We start from the raw sequence: 16,164 nt of genomic DNA, 5'->3' as shown, positions 1-16,164 counted from the left end.
TTTAAAAAAACAACTTTTGCTATAGCACATTTATTTGTCTATGAAGAGTGGAATGGTCAACAAGCCTTTCTCCGAGAAAACACCTCCCCTGCTCTCACCCTCATACACACACATAACTGGTAAACTAGATTTGAAATAAGACCACCTTTTTTTTGGAACTAAAAAAAGAAAAAAGTTTGATAGAGGAGATGTCTAAAATCTTCTTTGAATGGAAAGTGCTTAATGGATTACTTGTACCATTAGAGACAATGTTAATTTTGTAATTCACAATGATCATTTTGAATGGTGGTTCTATGCTCCTGCTTTTCTCACAAAATTTGGGTTCTAAATATTTAAACTTACATTTGCCCAGAGGGTGGTTTCCTGTGGCTCCTGTACGCCTGTGTGAAATAGGACATGAGCTACGTCAGTGTTAAATACACAAGGGATACAAGGAGGGGACTGGCAGTCAGATCCCTTTCCTGCTTCCTGACTGCAGCCCAGCGAATGAATCATGCTCCGGACCTTGGTGCTCCCGTGCTGTTTCCTGTGAAAATGGGTTGCCCTTGAACGCGGGAAGCCGCAGAGCCAAGTGATCTAATTTATGGTCCTGTCTGAGTGCTGCCCTCAGATAGGCGTCTTAGAGCCTTTCTCTCCCACCCAGCTGTGTGCTAAGTTCAGGGCTACCTCATTTTACCTTTTCAAACCTGGTCACTCCTGGGTGCAGCACCCCAGCCGGAGTTTGAGGGTGGGGAGAGAGAAGGCGCCCGAGTGGATCTTAGGATGTGGGAATCACAGTGACTTTCTTATGCCCTACCTAGTGAGTAGCTCTCTATTAAATCTCCTTATGACTTATTTATATTTTGAGTCTTTTTTGTTTACTTAAATGTTTTATGACTTCGTTTTTTGTTTTGTACTATAAAAATACACTAATAGTCTCACAGACATGATAAGAATTTGAACAATGTAAGAGGCTGGACCAAGGAGATATGTTGGCACTAGTGAATTATATATACCTGTTCATTTTGTATTATTAGAAATAAAATATAGTATTCATTTGTTTTGTCTCATAATCAGTATCCAAAAATGCCAACATTTTCATTTGTAGTTAACCAGAGTAAAGTTAGTTCTATTCCTTTTTCCAACAGTCCTTTGTCGGGGAACTCTTTACATTATTGGTACAAAGCAGTGTATACTCAGTTTACAGTCATGTGGAGGCGATTTTTTTCCCCTCTTTTTGAGATTTGGGCTTTTTTTTTTTTTTTTTTGGCAAGTTATAGTGGATCGGAGGTGGTGCATTCCTAAGTTTTAGTACCTCGTGCAGTGCCAGGTAACATGAGGTTGAATCTGGTACCAGTTCTCCCTCAAGTCGGAAAGAAGTCCTGGCACCTGAATGGGAGGCTCTGCCTTTGAGGAGGAGTCTTTGGGCGCCTCTATCTCCTCCCTTCACTGTGTGGCCAGGAGCCCTGGGCCCAGTGAAGAGAGGGAGCTTCGGAGGCCACAGACCTGACTGGAATCCGGGGTCTTTCTAACTCCAGAGTGCATGCGTTTTCCCCCCAGTAGGCAGCCTCCGATCAGCAGTTTCAGGCCAGGTTCTCTCTGTGACTCTGGGTACTGCTCCCCTCCGAGCCTCAGTTTCCCTGACAGCAAAATGAGCAGACCAAACTAGGTTATCTCTGAGGCCTCTTCCATTTCAAATATTCTTTAGGTCATTCTTCCCATTTAGAATATGAAAGTATCAGTTTACCTTAATCCCTGTTTATATTTAGCTGAATGCAACTGACTTGAAAGAAGACTCTTTGCAGTGTAGCCACAGTTCTTGAAATTTGAAGTTTAAAAAAGAGTAAAGCAGAGTTCAACCTGAAAGCTGGAATGTGATGTCAGTGGCGTAACATAAAAATGATATTCTTTAAAAATTCCAACCATGTGATTCAATTTTATATTTCTTTTTTTTCTATTTAAGAGAAAAATAACACAAGCTTGGAAAGCAGTAAATATGTAAAGAGAGAATTTGTCAACTGATATTGGAAGATCTAACCTAGGTCACACATAAATCTCTCAGACAACAGCTGCAGGGCAAGCCATAATTTCAGAGAGTAAAAGAGAAAATGAAAGCTATAGCTGGTGTATTCTTTAAGTTACACAGGTGGACTCATTTTAGTTTTCTGATTGTGCTTCTGAATATAATGTAAAATGGCTGGTAGTCACGTCAGTGTTACCGCTGTCTGCAAAAAGTACATCTGCAGACATAGGAGCATAATGTGAGACTTCCAGCATTGTTTTTTATCCCCAGAGTCAAAGCCCCACAGGCAAACTTTTGCATTGGAAATCTTTCCAGGCTCATTTTCCAAAGTCTTAAGTCATGTTATGGGAACCTTTCTAATTGCTACTTATATGGTCCTTACAAAGAAATATATGATAAATGTTACTGCAGTGACATCCTGATACCTAACTGATACTTTGCCTGGCTGTTATGAAGTCATTCTTCCCTGTTTAACCACATAACGGCCTATCTTACATCACAGTGAGGCATAACTAATTCTTGTTAGTATAACTTGAAATCTTGGATCTAAGGGCTGGCAAAAGAGAAAAGCTATGCCCGGAAGAGGGAAGAGGTTCATCTAATTAGTGTATCAAAGTGCTACTAGTTTTAGAAACTGATGAGCAAAAGGTAAGACTGGAGCAATTACTGTTCTGTTCATTGTCCCAAAGTTAGACATAGAAAACTCAACACAAGCAAAATGTATAAGCAAGAAGGGAGGCTTGGACAAGTTGGTTATAAACAGCATTTCATATGTTGTATGGTGCAGGCAATACATCAGCTCTAACAATGTTATTGTGTCCCTCTGAACTCTGCTCCCACAGCTGAGCATTTGGAAGGCAGACCCAGAATAAAGAGAGGCATTCACGAAGCTAACATTTTATACTGAGGACCCTCAGCACCACTTTTAATGTGCTGTTAAAGTGGGGGCTTCACTTCCTCATGAACTGTGTGCCAAAGCAGAGGCAGGGACTGGAGGCTGACTTTGTTTGTATCTGTTTTATGGTTGCTGCGCTGTACTGTAATGTGATTTTGAAAAAGGTAAACAACAAAGAGTTTAGCAGTGAAAAATACGCCTAATATAAATACAGTCGAGTACATAGCAGATCAGAATTTGAAAAATATGACTGTGGCATTAAATTTTCTGGTGGAATTAACAGAGGAACGGAATATAGCCTTTAAGGCAATATATCTGAGACAGAGAAAGGAGATAATACATCTAACTCTATGGTCTATGTGGCATTCATATAAAGAAAAGCACAGTAGCTTTATTTAATTGAGAAAATGAATCAATTACAGTGATGTTGCATCATCAGATTCTTGGGAAATGGAAGATATAAGTCACCACATTGTGTAACAGTGTTAAAAAGTAATTGAGTATCTTAAACATTTTGAATCAATTTCAGGTGCTGGCACTGCTACCTTAATACAAAATTTATGAAGATGATTTCATACAATATGTTACTATCAAAACAGTGTAATAAAACCTGGTAACAATGTCTCTCTAAAAATCCGGGCAAACAGAATAGTTATAAGATCATAGAAAAAGACTTTGCTGTTTCTGTTTCTCCCTTTCTTATAGTAAAGAGCCAGCATTGAAGTAGTGCCGTTTTAAGTTGTCTTAAACCATGCATTAAGCCCACCAAATAAGGCACGGCGGAGGAGACCTTCTCCAAGGTCCGGTTCATACGGAAATGCCCTCCCTTCCACTCACTGGGTTTCTACCACTCATGTTACTGGGAACACTGTCTCGTGATCCATTCTTGAATTCATTTTGCAACATCTCACTTAGAATGTTTGCCACATGTTTTCCTCAGAGAATGTTATAATCCCCATGACTGTTGGAAATTTGTGGAAAACATTCTCTTTGAGGTCAAAACAGATTTCTAATTCCTTGTTCATTACAAATAACTCTCCCCTTGAAGTAGATAAATCTTACCAAGAAGGGGGGCAGGTGGGGGTTGATGTGCACTTAAACATATAGAAAAGCACAGTTACCTGGGCTTGTCAAGATTGTTTAAAGGAGGTGTGGCTTGTTACTAAAATCCTTAACCTCTCCAGGGTGGTAGTTAACAGCTTTGTCTTGCTTTTTAATATAAATCTTTACTTGCAGAGCTTTATCCAGAAATTCTCGTTGATAGAGGATCAAGGAACAATAACTAAGACAACATTAAGTAGACTAAGACTACCCCTAAAACTAATTAATATAATATTGAATGTCAACTGCAATCGAATTTTTTTTTAATTTTTTTAAAGTAGACTAAGAGCCAGTTAGCCTGGGACAAAGGTTTCTGGGAATGGTGTTTGGGGAAGGAGGGGGTGATAAGGATAAGGGGGTGATGGTGGGCACCATGTTCAGTCGAGATAAAACATAGAAAGGCACTTCTTTAAACACTGAAGCACTAGGTGGAAGGGTCTGCTGATCAGCCCTATGGATGCAAAAGAAATGACAACACAGCTTCTGCCCTTGAGAAGCTTACAGTCTAGTTGAAAAGAACCCACACACCAAAATCGTACTTTATCAACTTGACCATGCCCAATATATATGCAAATCTAATTGTTTTTAAGCAATACTATGACTGTAGGCAGATGTAATGCAGATTCTGGAGAGAGGGGAGTATTGGAGAAGACACAGCACAACCACAGCCTGTTCCTGCAGCCCCATCCTCTAAGAGGCCCAGTTACCCAGCATAGAATAGAGATTCTCAAGGTGGTTGTGCAGATCAAAGAACTTTTTAAAGCATCATTAAGAACATATGGGGGCCCTGGCCAGTGTGACTCAGTTGGAGCATTGTCCAGTACACGAAAAGATCACAGGTTCAGTTCTCAGCCAGGGTTCAGTTGCATATGAGAGGCAACCAGTCCATGTTTCTCTCCCTCCCTCCTTACTTCCTCTCTTACTCTCTCTAAAAGTAATAAACATGTCCTCTACCATTTGACCCAGTGACCCCACTTCTAGAAATATATCCTAAGAGACCTGAAACACCAGTCAGAAAGAATGTGTGCACCCCTAGCTAAGATCTGCAAAAAGCCCAAGTGCCCATCAGTACATGAGTGGATAAAAAAAGCTGTGGTCCATTTATACCATGGAATACTATGCAGCAGTAAAAAAGGAGGATTTCTCACACTTTTGAGACAGCATGGAGGGACCTGATGAGTATTGTATTAAGTGAAATAGCCAGCCAGAGAAAGACAAGTATCACATGATCTCACTCATATGTGGAATCTAATGAACAAAATAACTTGATGCACAAAATAGATCCAGAGACATAGAAGCATGGAACAAACTGTGGGATCTCATAGGGAAGGTGGGGGAGGGGGAGGGAGAGGGGGAGTGGGTGGGAAAAGATCAAGGAATTAGTATGCATATATGCATAACCCATGGACAGAGACAATAGGGTGGTGAAGCCTGGGTGGTGAAGGCCTAGGGTGTGGCGTGGAGGTGGTCTAGAAGAGGTCAATGAGGGGGAAAGTAGGGGATATGTGTAATACTTTCAACAATAAAGATTTTTTTAAATAAAAATAAACATGCCCTCTGGTGAGGATTAAACAACATTTTAAAAAAACATATGGAGGCCCTAACTGGTTTGGCTCAGTGCATAGAGCATCAGCCTGCGGACTGAAAGGTCCCAGGTTCGATTCCGGTCAACGGCATGTGCCTTGGTTGCGGGCACATCCCCAGTAGGAGGTGTGCAGGAGGCAGCTGATCGGTGTTTCTCTTTCATCGATGTTTCTAACTCTCTATCCCTCTCCCTTCCTCTCTGTAAAATCAATAAAATATATATTTTTAAAAAACATATGGAGGACTATTACTATTTTTCCTATATTTTACCAGCTGATTGCAGCTCAGTTAGGCCAGCAACCACTGACCCGTCAGTCATTTCATTTCTGAAATTTTCCTTCTTAGGAAATTTAGTACCTGGGACTCCATTTTCATTGAGTTTGTAATAAGAGCAAGCATAGGGAGGGGGGGCATTAGAGTGTTTAATACTTTAATTACAGTGGATGTTTTATTAATTTGGTGTCATATTTTAGTAACTTTCTAAGAGAGATGGTTTATCGGTGCTAGATGTGTGAGCAGCCTGCCTTTAGAATGTTGATCAGGACCAGGCATTTCTTCCTTCACTCTACTTTATCCCCTGAAAAGCTGTGTAAAACTTACATGGATTTGATTTTCCCAGAGAGCATAGCTGCCCTGGAAATGGGCTGAAGGAAATTGGGAAAAGGTGGCGTCTTCACCCTACTCCTGAGTTAGAGACAAATTCTTCAACAACGTAATTAAAGTTTTCTTCACAAAATAGGGGATTGTGAGCAAACACTGGCAGGAATCCAAAATTCTAATTTCTGACTATGATTTAATTTCAATTTTAAATAAATCGGTTTTTAATTTAAAAAGAGTGAGCTTCATAACATTAGCAATGATTGCAACATTAAGCCCAGTGTTCACAATCTAGCAATATAAAACATTATTTATATCTGAATCGTAAACAGCCTTTTGAAATGGATTATGGTTTTTCTCCCTATTCTAATACAACCTGGAGGGTACTAAAAAGTGTTGTGTGAAATTAACATTCTGCTGACTTTCGCCTATAAATGAGAAGCGAGCTATTAACATTTGTGTATTTTCATTATGTAAATTGTGTTAACACATGCCCACAAATTGCCACCAGCAATGCAATAATTTTCTCTCAGTGATCATAATGTGTCCAAGTGAGTCATTTTGATTATGACATGCTAATTACATATTGCCTTTTTTCAGATTCAGAAAAACCAGGGATCTTTAATGGTAAGCTTTATGACTTCAGAAAAAAATTCACTTTTCTTTTTCCTGATGGCTGCTCCCTTTGCATGCTTGAATGCCTTGTTTTAAACTTAGCAAATTGCATTTTGAAGAAAATGCAAACCTTTAACTGCCTGTATTAGATTAGGTACCATTAGAAATAATAGAACATCCTGAGCATCCATGTTTTTATAAGAGTTTGCTGTTGTTGATTAATCTTGCTATATTTTATTGCATTAATGATTTTTTCTTTCCACTCCACTGTAAAGATATTGCAGAGAGGCTAATACTTTTTCCTCTTCTCTCCCATTGCAGCCTCTCCAGCTTCTACAGTGCATTGTTGATGAGGTGAGGCATCGTCTTATGTGCTTTCACTCCTAAAGTCATTCCTAATGGTGTGGAAAGCTTATATTTTGTTTCCTAATGAAGCACAATGCCCAACATCCTCGGAGCAAGTTGTGTTGTATGGCTCTGAGCTGTGTTACGTGAACTGGCCTTGTCCTGAATCTTGCTCTTCTGATTCTGGCTGAGAATCACTGCCAAAGCAGACTGTCCCACAGGCTTGTCCTCGAGGGTATCAGAGGCCCTAAAGACAAAACATGATAATATTAATTTATTCTCTCCCTGGCCAGATGGGGATGGAGCCGGAAATTAAAGTGGTATCATTTTTTCCCATAACAGATATTTGAAGTCGTTCAGTAGGCAAGGGTCAGAGTTGAATAGCAAACAGAAGTCGGATAAAATTTCTCTTCCTTGCTGTATTTACCCAAAGCATATCAGAGTGTTCGAAAGCTCTAGGTCAACAGTTCAGCTTTGATTTCCTAATTAGGCATTTTTCCCAGAATATACTCCTAACTTTGTGCGCTTTTAACTGGTATTCTCTACCTGTGGTCATTCTTAGCCATCGAGTTTCACTGTCCCTTTGCCTTTGTGGAGTTAATCTGCCTGTTTTTCTTTCTCAGTCAACTTTGTCTACTTTTTATTCTGACTTTAAATTCCTTTTTCTTGTGAATTAGCATTCTTACAGTACACAAGGCTCTCAATTAAGAAACATTAATGTGTTTTTAAAACTGAGTTTTTCTAGACTTGGGCTTGCCTACTAGCAATGTTTATTTTTTTAACTTTAATTTTACAATATTTAGAACACTTGTAATGAAGGCGATAAATGAGTCAGATAGGAAAGTTTGAAAGAAAAAAATGTAATTCATAATTATTCCTCTCAATTAAACATCTGCATAACCAGTTGTGAGATTTGGGAGAAAAAATAAAGATCCTCCTAGGAAAAACACAAATGCGTACACATATCCCAGTAATAGTAAGAATGGGGCTCTAACATCCTTAATGGTTGCATCAGTCAGTCCATATATCCCCTGCAAGCCATAAGCCATGGTAGTGCAAACATGGAGGCATCGTCCTGAAACAAATGGAGCCCCCATTATCTCAAATATCAAACAGGCCTCCTGGATCTAATAGCTCATCAATATCTTCTGTCATCTTGGATTCCAAAAGCATCCTATCCCCATCAGAATCCTCCCAAATAAACTTATTTTCCTGAGGTTCCCCTCTAGGCTTGTTAAGGGATGTGCCCAAGGACACTTGGTCTGTCCATGCTTCCTGGGCTCCACTGCTCTTCGTCTGCCAGGCCCCTGGCATCAGACCGGCTAGGTACGGAAGCTCTTCACCAATAAAATACTAGTGTGTATGGCTGAAGAGTTCATTTGAAGGTTTTTCTGTATCAAATGGATATTTTCATTCCTTATTTAAAGTAGCACTGCCCTCAGTGGATAGAGCATCAGCCCACGGACTGAAGGGTCCTGGGTTCAATTCCAGTCAAGGGAACATATGGAAACTTTATGGAAACTTGGAGATTTTACATTGACTTCACCAAAACAAATATAAGTTGGTCTTGGAACTGAACTGATGTTCAGTAATAAGAGTATTAGGAAAGAATTGGCCAAATGCATCATAGCTTCTAAGGTGCATCATATCTTCTAAGAAGGAGAGGATTGATGGGGTCCCTTAATTACTGTGTTTGTCCCCATGTTTATCAGATTTCTCACTGTGTGATACAGTGTTCCTCAAAGGGTAGTCCAAGGGCCAACTGCATCAGATATCTAAGGCTCTTCGTTAAAAATGCAGATTCTTGCACCCAGATCACTGAATTACACTTTCTAAGGATGGAGCCCAGGATTCTACATTTCTACAAGCTTCCTAGTTAACTCTTTGCACATTGAAGTGTGAGAACCTCTTTCATAATGTCTTTTTAGGGCTAAGACTCCCCTTTTAGATCCCAGAAGGCAATTAACTATCTTCATTTGCATCTGACTTTTAGGGCTCTTATTCCTGAGTAAATATAACCAGCTAGGACTTGAGCCATTTTACTTCTTGGGCATGAGATATACTCCATTGTGAAAAGGATAGTCAATCCAAGTGTGTACTGTTTACACACTTTTAGAGAAAAGTCAGATTAAAAAGTGCCACCTTACATCTACACAATGGAATACTATGCTGCGGTTAAAAAGAAGGAATTCTTACCATTTGCAACAGCATGGATGGAACTGGAGAACATTATGCTAAGCGAAATAAGCCAGTCAGAGAAAGGTAAATATCACATGATCTCACTCATTATGGAATATAATGAGCAATATAAACTGATGAACAAAAACAGATCCAGAAACAGAGAAGCATCAATCAGACCATCAAACCTCAGAGGGAAGGTAGGGGAGAGTGGGGGTAAGAGGGAGAGATCAACCAAAGGACTTGTGTGCATGCATATAAGCCGAACCAATAGACACAGACATCAGGGGGGTGAGGGCATGAGTGGGGGGGTCAGGGGGCAATGGGGTGATAAGGACATATGTAATACCTTAATCAATAAAGAAAAAAAAGTACCACCTTTAGCCCTAGCCAGTTTGTTCAGTGGTTAGAGCATCAGCTCATGGACCGAAGCGTCTCAGGTTTGATTCCCAGTCAAGGGCACCTCAGTTGCAGGCTTGATCCCCAGCCCTGGGTCGGAGTGCTTGTGGGAGACAACCTATAGATGTCTCTCTCTCACATGGATATTTCTCTCTCTCCCCCTTCTCCCTCTCTTCCACTCTCTCTAAAAATCAATGGGAAAATATCCTCAGGTGAGGATTTAAAAAAAAAAAGTACAACCTTTAAGGGAGCCTAATTCAAACAAGATGAATGTATTTAGAGTCATATACAAAATAGCCAAGAAGCCCTAGCTGGTTTGGCTCAGTGGATAGAGCATTGACCTGTGGACTGAAGGGTCCTGGGTTCGATTCCGGTCAAGGGCACAGGCACGGGTTGCGGGCTTGATCCCCACTATGGGGCGTACAGGAGGCAGCTGATCAATGATTCCCTCTCATCATTGATGTTTCTATCTTGCTCTTTCCCTCTCCCATCCTCTCTGAAATAAATTTTTTAAAAAATTTTTTTAAATAGCTAAGCAAAGCCCAGTGTAACATACTTCATTATTATGTGGATGCAGCTTGACCTCCTGGCATAGCCTGGCAAAGCATAAAAAAGTAGTAAAACAAGACCAAGTGGGCAGGAGCCATCTCTGGAGTAGACAGAAGTGAATGTCATAGCCAATCTGGGAGTCAGGAGGTGGCATCATGGGACAAAGCCAAAGTCAGACACCAGCTGTCCAAATAGATGACACCAAAAGTTAAACCAGCCGTGGGCAAACTACGGCCCGCGGGCCGGATCCGGCCCGTTTGAAATGAATAAAACTAAAAAAAAAAAAAAAGACCGTACCCTTTTATGTAATGATGTTTACTTTGAATTTATATTAGTTCACACAAACACTCCATCCATGCTTTTGTTCCGGCCCTCCGGTCCAGTTTAAGAACCCATTGTGGCCCTCGAGTCAAAAAGTTTGCCCACCCCTGAGTTAAACAGAGGAGTAAGAATCATGAAGATGAATCTTGGGCCATAGAATAGGAACTAAAAGGGTAGCCAAGGTAACAGGAGAATCAAGCTCCAATCAGAAATCTGGGTGATCCAGATTAATTTGGGTGGGTGGAGTTTAGTCTGACTTGGAGCTAGATAATTCAGGATACGAGTGATGTCTTAAAGATACCAGCTGACGCCTCAGAGTTGTTTCTCTTAAAAGAACTTATTTTAAAACCCTCAGGTTTTAATCAGGCCGTCTCCAAGTCCCTGAGGACCTCTGTTAGAAAGAACTTGGGTTTATTGTAAGTGATGTGTGCCATGGTGCCTTATCCATCTGAGATCTTTGGAGAATAAGGTGGCCCTAATTGTCGAGATAACTGCAGTTTACTACGTTAAGCTCTAATATCAATGAGAAAATACGCATTTATAGAAGGAAATGTTTCTAAAATGTATTTGCTCTTTACAGCCTGTTGACAGAGTGTACTGAATATCATCTAACCTTCTCTTAATGACTCAGATCCTTGTTTTGAGCATGGTACTTGGATGTATCGATGCCCTCCAGAGCTATAGAATTGGATGGGTCTTGCCTGGTTTTTTCATTGAATTTTACCAACCATTTTGCCTGTGTGTTTGGCCTTGGCACTCAGTGAAGCACTTGGACCTCTTGAGATGCAGAGAGCCATTTGCTCCTAGGCTCAATGGCCCTCCATGGCTGTGCTGCTCTGCTTAGTGTTTTCCCTCTGTTCTCTCCTGCCGTTGCCTGTTTTCTCTGACCACCCCCCATTCTTGTCAGTGACTACCTGCTGCCCCAGCAATCTGACCATCTGCCTTCAGTCTTTTCACTCCTGATAGTGATCCTAGCAAAACTAAGTGACAGATGAAATCAGATACCTAAGTAGTATGTGTAAGGTTAAACATACTCATCTTCAATGAAGTAAAATGGGAGGGCTTGTGTTCATTCATTCAGTAGATCAGGGGTCCTCAAACTATGGCCCGCGGGCCACGTGCAAATACAAATATTGTATTTGTTCCCGTTTTGGTTTTTTACTTCAAAATAAGATATGTGCAGTGTGCATAGGAATTTGTTCATAGTTTTTTTTTAAACTATAGTCCGGCCCTCCGATGGTCTGAGGGACAGTGAACTGGCCCCCTGTTTAAAAAGTTTGAGGACCCCTGCAGTAGATAGTTATCAAAAGCGCCCACTGTGTATGTTAGCCCAAGTGGAACAGACCATGGTTTAATTTACAAGAATTTACAGCTAAAAATTTCCCTCTGAGAGAACTGGACTTCTAGGCAAGGTACCCAGGCCAACTGCAAGCTGAGTCTGTGAGTCAGCGTAGGAAGGCAGAAGAACAGTCCCAAATCCTGGGCCAAACCAACGTTAGCTATCTACACTCTCCCTAGTGTGTGGGCTCCCAGTTTGGCTGGCAACAAAAGGCTGGCCACATTGTTAGTGTGGAAGGTAGAAATGCAGCAATGATACCTGAGACACCAAATCCCAGGCTGGCTGGAACCAGCTAGTGGGGGCCATCAGTGAATTGAAGTGGCGAGAATTACAATGACTGAAGTGTGGACTTACCCCTTGACCTGCCCCCAAGTGGTCCATAGCCTTAGAAAAGATATGGACACTGAAACGAATAATTTCATTGTAGGGTGCATACTATACAACCCTGAGACAGGAGGATTAACAAATCCCTGATTTATACTTCAGTTTATTCATTTTACTAGTAAAAAGCAAATTCATATAAGTCATGTTTTATACCGATCAGAAGTATCTTCTCATGCAAGTGTCAATTTCCTAGTAGGAACTAACTGATTTGTAAAATACCAAAATGGTTCTGAAATATAAGCACAAACTTTTAATGGTCAGCAATGACCTATAATTGGGCCAGACATACAGACAAGTAACAGGCTTGATTGTTGAAGATGTTAGCTGAATAATGCATAGTTATACTGACTGTTCTTCCCTGATGCAGATAGAAAGTAAGTAGGGTTTGGTCTTGGGAATGGCATGGCAGAGCACTCTGTGTGGAACATCCGGCAGGTCTGATGGAGAGTTTAACTCTTGTTCTACTGTAAGGAAGATGAACACAGAACAAGGCTTTGAAAAAGGACAATGGTGTACACCAAGTATGGAGACTAAATGGACAACTGGCCAAAAAGCCAAGGGGTCCAGGTGGTAGAAAACAGAAGTAATCAGTAACAGGGAAATTAGGGAAATTCACAGATATGTGGAAACAATATTCTACCCTAAAGCAAATGGGACAAAGAAGAAATCACAAGGGAAATTGGAAAATACTTTGAGATAAGCAAAAATGAAAGCACAGTATACCAAGAATTATGGGATGCAGCAAAAACAGTACTCAGAGGGAAATTTTTAGCTGTAAATTCTTGTAAATTAAAAAAGAAGAAAGATCACAAATCAATAACCTCTACCTTAAACTATGAAAAGAGCAAACTATACTCAAAGCAAGCAGAAGGAAGGAAATAATAAAATTAGAATGGAAATAAATTAGAGACTAGAAAAACAACAGAGAAAATCAATAAAACCAAACGGTGGTTCTTTTGAAAAAATTAACAAACCTTTAGCTAGACTGACAAAAAAAGGGGGGGGCGGGGGGACTTAAATGGCTAAAATCAGGAATAAAACAGGTATCTTACTACCAACCATACAGAAATAAAAAGGATTATAAGGGAATTCTGTGAACAATTGTATCCCAACAAATTGGATAGCCTAAATGAAATGGACAAATCCTTAGAAAAATACAAACTACCAACATTGACTCAAGAAATATAAAGTCTGCAGAGACTTATAACAAGTAAATATTTTCTTAAACGTCCCACAAAGGAAAGCTCAGAACCATATGACTTCACAGGTGAATTCTACCAAATGTATAAAGAAAATGTAACATCAATCTCAAATATTTCCAAAAAATAAAGAGGAGAAAACACTTGTTAACTTCTTCTATGAAGCCAGTGCCAAAGCCAAACAGAGACTTTAAAAGAAAACAAAACTATGGACCAATTTCAACATAGATGCAAAAATCCTCAAGAAAATGCCAGCAAAACCAAATCTAGCGGTACCTATAAGAATTTTACATATGGCCAAGTAGAATTTACCCCACAAATACTAATTGATCTGTTATTTGGGAATTAATGTAATACACTATCCTATATAATAAAAGGCTAATATGCAAATAGACCAAACAGGGGAACAACCGAACAACCAGTCGCTATGATGTATACACAACTATCCACAAGTGAAATTAAGTTACAATAGCATTAATAAATGTAAAACTTAGGGATGCTTTTAACAAAAGAAATGGAAAACTTGTACACTGAAAATTACAAAACATCATAGAAATTAAAGACAAATAATTTAAAAGATATCCCACATTCATGTAGTGGAAGACTTAATATTGTTAAGATGGCAGTACTCCCCAGATTGATGTACAGATTTGGTGCAATCCCTGTCGAAATCCCAGTGGGCTTTTTTACAGAAATGGATGAGCTGATCCTAAAATTAATATGAAAATGCAAATGATTTAGAGTAGTCAAAACAATCTTAGGGCGGGGGGGAGAACAAAGTTGGAAGATTTAAATTTCCTGATTTCAGAACTCACTACAAATTACAGTAATCGAGATAGTGTGGTACTGGCATAAGAATTATGAGTCCACAAATTAACCCATCTATCCATTGTCAGTTTTTCAATGAGGATGCAAGACCATTCAATGGTAAAAGAATAGTCTTTTCAACAAATGATACTGGACAATTGAATATCTACTAGTACATGCCAAAGTATGAATTTGTACCCAACATCATATACAAAATTAACTCAAAATGGATCAAAGACCTAAATATAAGGGCTAAAACTATGAAACCCTTGAAAGGAAACAAAGATCTAAATCTTTGTGACCTCACACTAGGTAACAGTTTATTAGATATAACACCATCAAGATGGTGAAATCATTGTGACATTGCCAGAATTGTGGGCCATGGACAGGCAGAGCCTTGGCAAGTCAGAATTCTAAAAAGAGGGCCTTGGTGCGCCAGTGTGGGAGGCGGGGGAGATGCTGGCTCTCCCTGTAAGGTCTGTAGCTGGGAAAAGGGATTGACAGGAATACCAGAGTAGGGATGTGGGGAGGAGGGCAGAAGGGAGGTGGCCAGCTGAGTGATAGGCAAGAAGAGGAGGAAGGTGGTGGGGGTGTTGTCCTTGGCTCCTCAGTGATGAGGAGTAAAGTGGGTTTGTTCAAGGTGCGAACAGACTCTTGGCCAAAAACGTATTTAATAGCCCATCATTACAAAATTCCGTTTATAAAAGTCTATGCCTTCTGTAAGTTCTTATGACTCTAATCATAAAATGTAATGAAGACAATAGAGAACCATCACTATTTACTTCTCTGCCTGGCCGGCACACATGCATCATTACAGTGGTACTAAAAAGAGTCAATATGCATGAGGACAGTCATCCACCCCACCAAACACCTGAACTCACGGAGGCCTCACATGGACTCTTCACTTAGACATGGGTCTTCTGACGTTTTCTAGAAAAGCCAGCAAACATGCCCTGTGCTGGAAGGAAGCAGCGTCCGATGCCAGCCCCCCCTGGCAGCCGGGTGGAGAAGAGGTTGGAGGGTAATCACACAGACACTTCCACGTACGTCAGGCAAACTGAGAGGCAGCTAACATCTGTGTTCTAGAAGGGGGTGACAAGAAGAAGGGGGTGAGAAAACAGGCGTGGGAAAGGGAGAAGAAACGGGAGGGAAGAGTCTGCATGTGAGCACATTACTAAAAAGCTTCTACGCTTTTCTCTCTCTGCCTTGTTTCTCCTACAACCCCAACCTCCACAGAATTATCTTTTTAAAAATACAGATCTCAGCCTATTAAACCTTCCAGGGATCCCCCTGCATATAAGGTAATATCTAAACTTAGCACAGCATTTGAGACTCTCACCCATATTTTTTTTTTCAGTCTTCAAAGCTGCCACACATTCACACTATAGTTGTGCTCCTCCCCCTGCCTGGAATGACCTTCTTCCCCTTTTCACTTTGTGAACGCCGAAGCAACCTCCAAGGCCCAGCTCCGATGCATCTCCTCAGGCCCAGCTCCAATGCATCTCCTCGTTGACGCTGTCTCTGTTACCTTCCAGCCTCTTCCATCTACCACATTCCCGCCCAGTGCTAGGCGGAATTCACTGTAGCTTTGTTTACAAAGCTTTATTTTTTTTTAAATATATTTTTCTTGATTTCAGAGAAGAAGGGAGAGGGAGAGAGAGAAACATTAATGATGAGAGAGAACCATTGATTGGCTGCCTCCTGCACGCCCCCTTCTGGGGATCGAGCCCACAACCCGGGCATGTGCCCTTGACTGGAATAGAACCTGGGACCCTTCAGTCCGCCGGCTGATGCTCTATCCACTGTGCCAAACCAGCCAGGGCTACAAAGCTTTATTGTAGTTTTTAAT

General features: G+C 40.6%; 1 protein-coding gene across 8 annotated transcripts in view; it reads left to right on the top strand.

The window, feature by feature from the left end:
* MAP2K5 (mitogen-activated protein kinase kinase 5) overlaps positions 1–16,164 on the top strand; it is a 276,193-nt gene that overhangs the window by 200,531 nt on the left and 59,498 nt on the right. For 4 of the 8 annotated variants that reach the window (XM_059697345.1, XM_059697297.1, XM_059697336.1 and 1 more), the window contains 2 exons: positions 6,780–6,806; positions 7,116–7,148. The exons of 2 other annotated variants lie outside the window; for them this stretch is intronic. In XM_059697345.1, coding sequence (XP_059553328.1) covers positions 6,780–6,806; positions 7,116–7,148 — 60 coding nt within the window. The remainder of the gene's footprint in view (positions 1–6,779; positions 6,807–7,115; positions 7,149–16,164) is intronic. 2 more of the 8 variants (XM_059697354.1, XM_059697306.1) reach the window with 1 other exon arrangement.

Source organism: Myotis daubentonii, chromosome 1, assembly GCF_963259705.1.
Source record: "Myotis daubentonii chromosome 1, mMyoDau2.1, whole genome shotgun sequence".
In the NCBI taxonomy this organism is placed as follows: domain Eukaryota; kingdom Metazoa; phylum Chordata; class Mammalia; order Chiroptera; family Vespertilionidae; genus Myotis; species Myotis daubentonii.
This window is presented reverse-complemented; position numbering and strand designations above follow the sequence as displayed.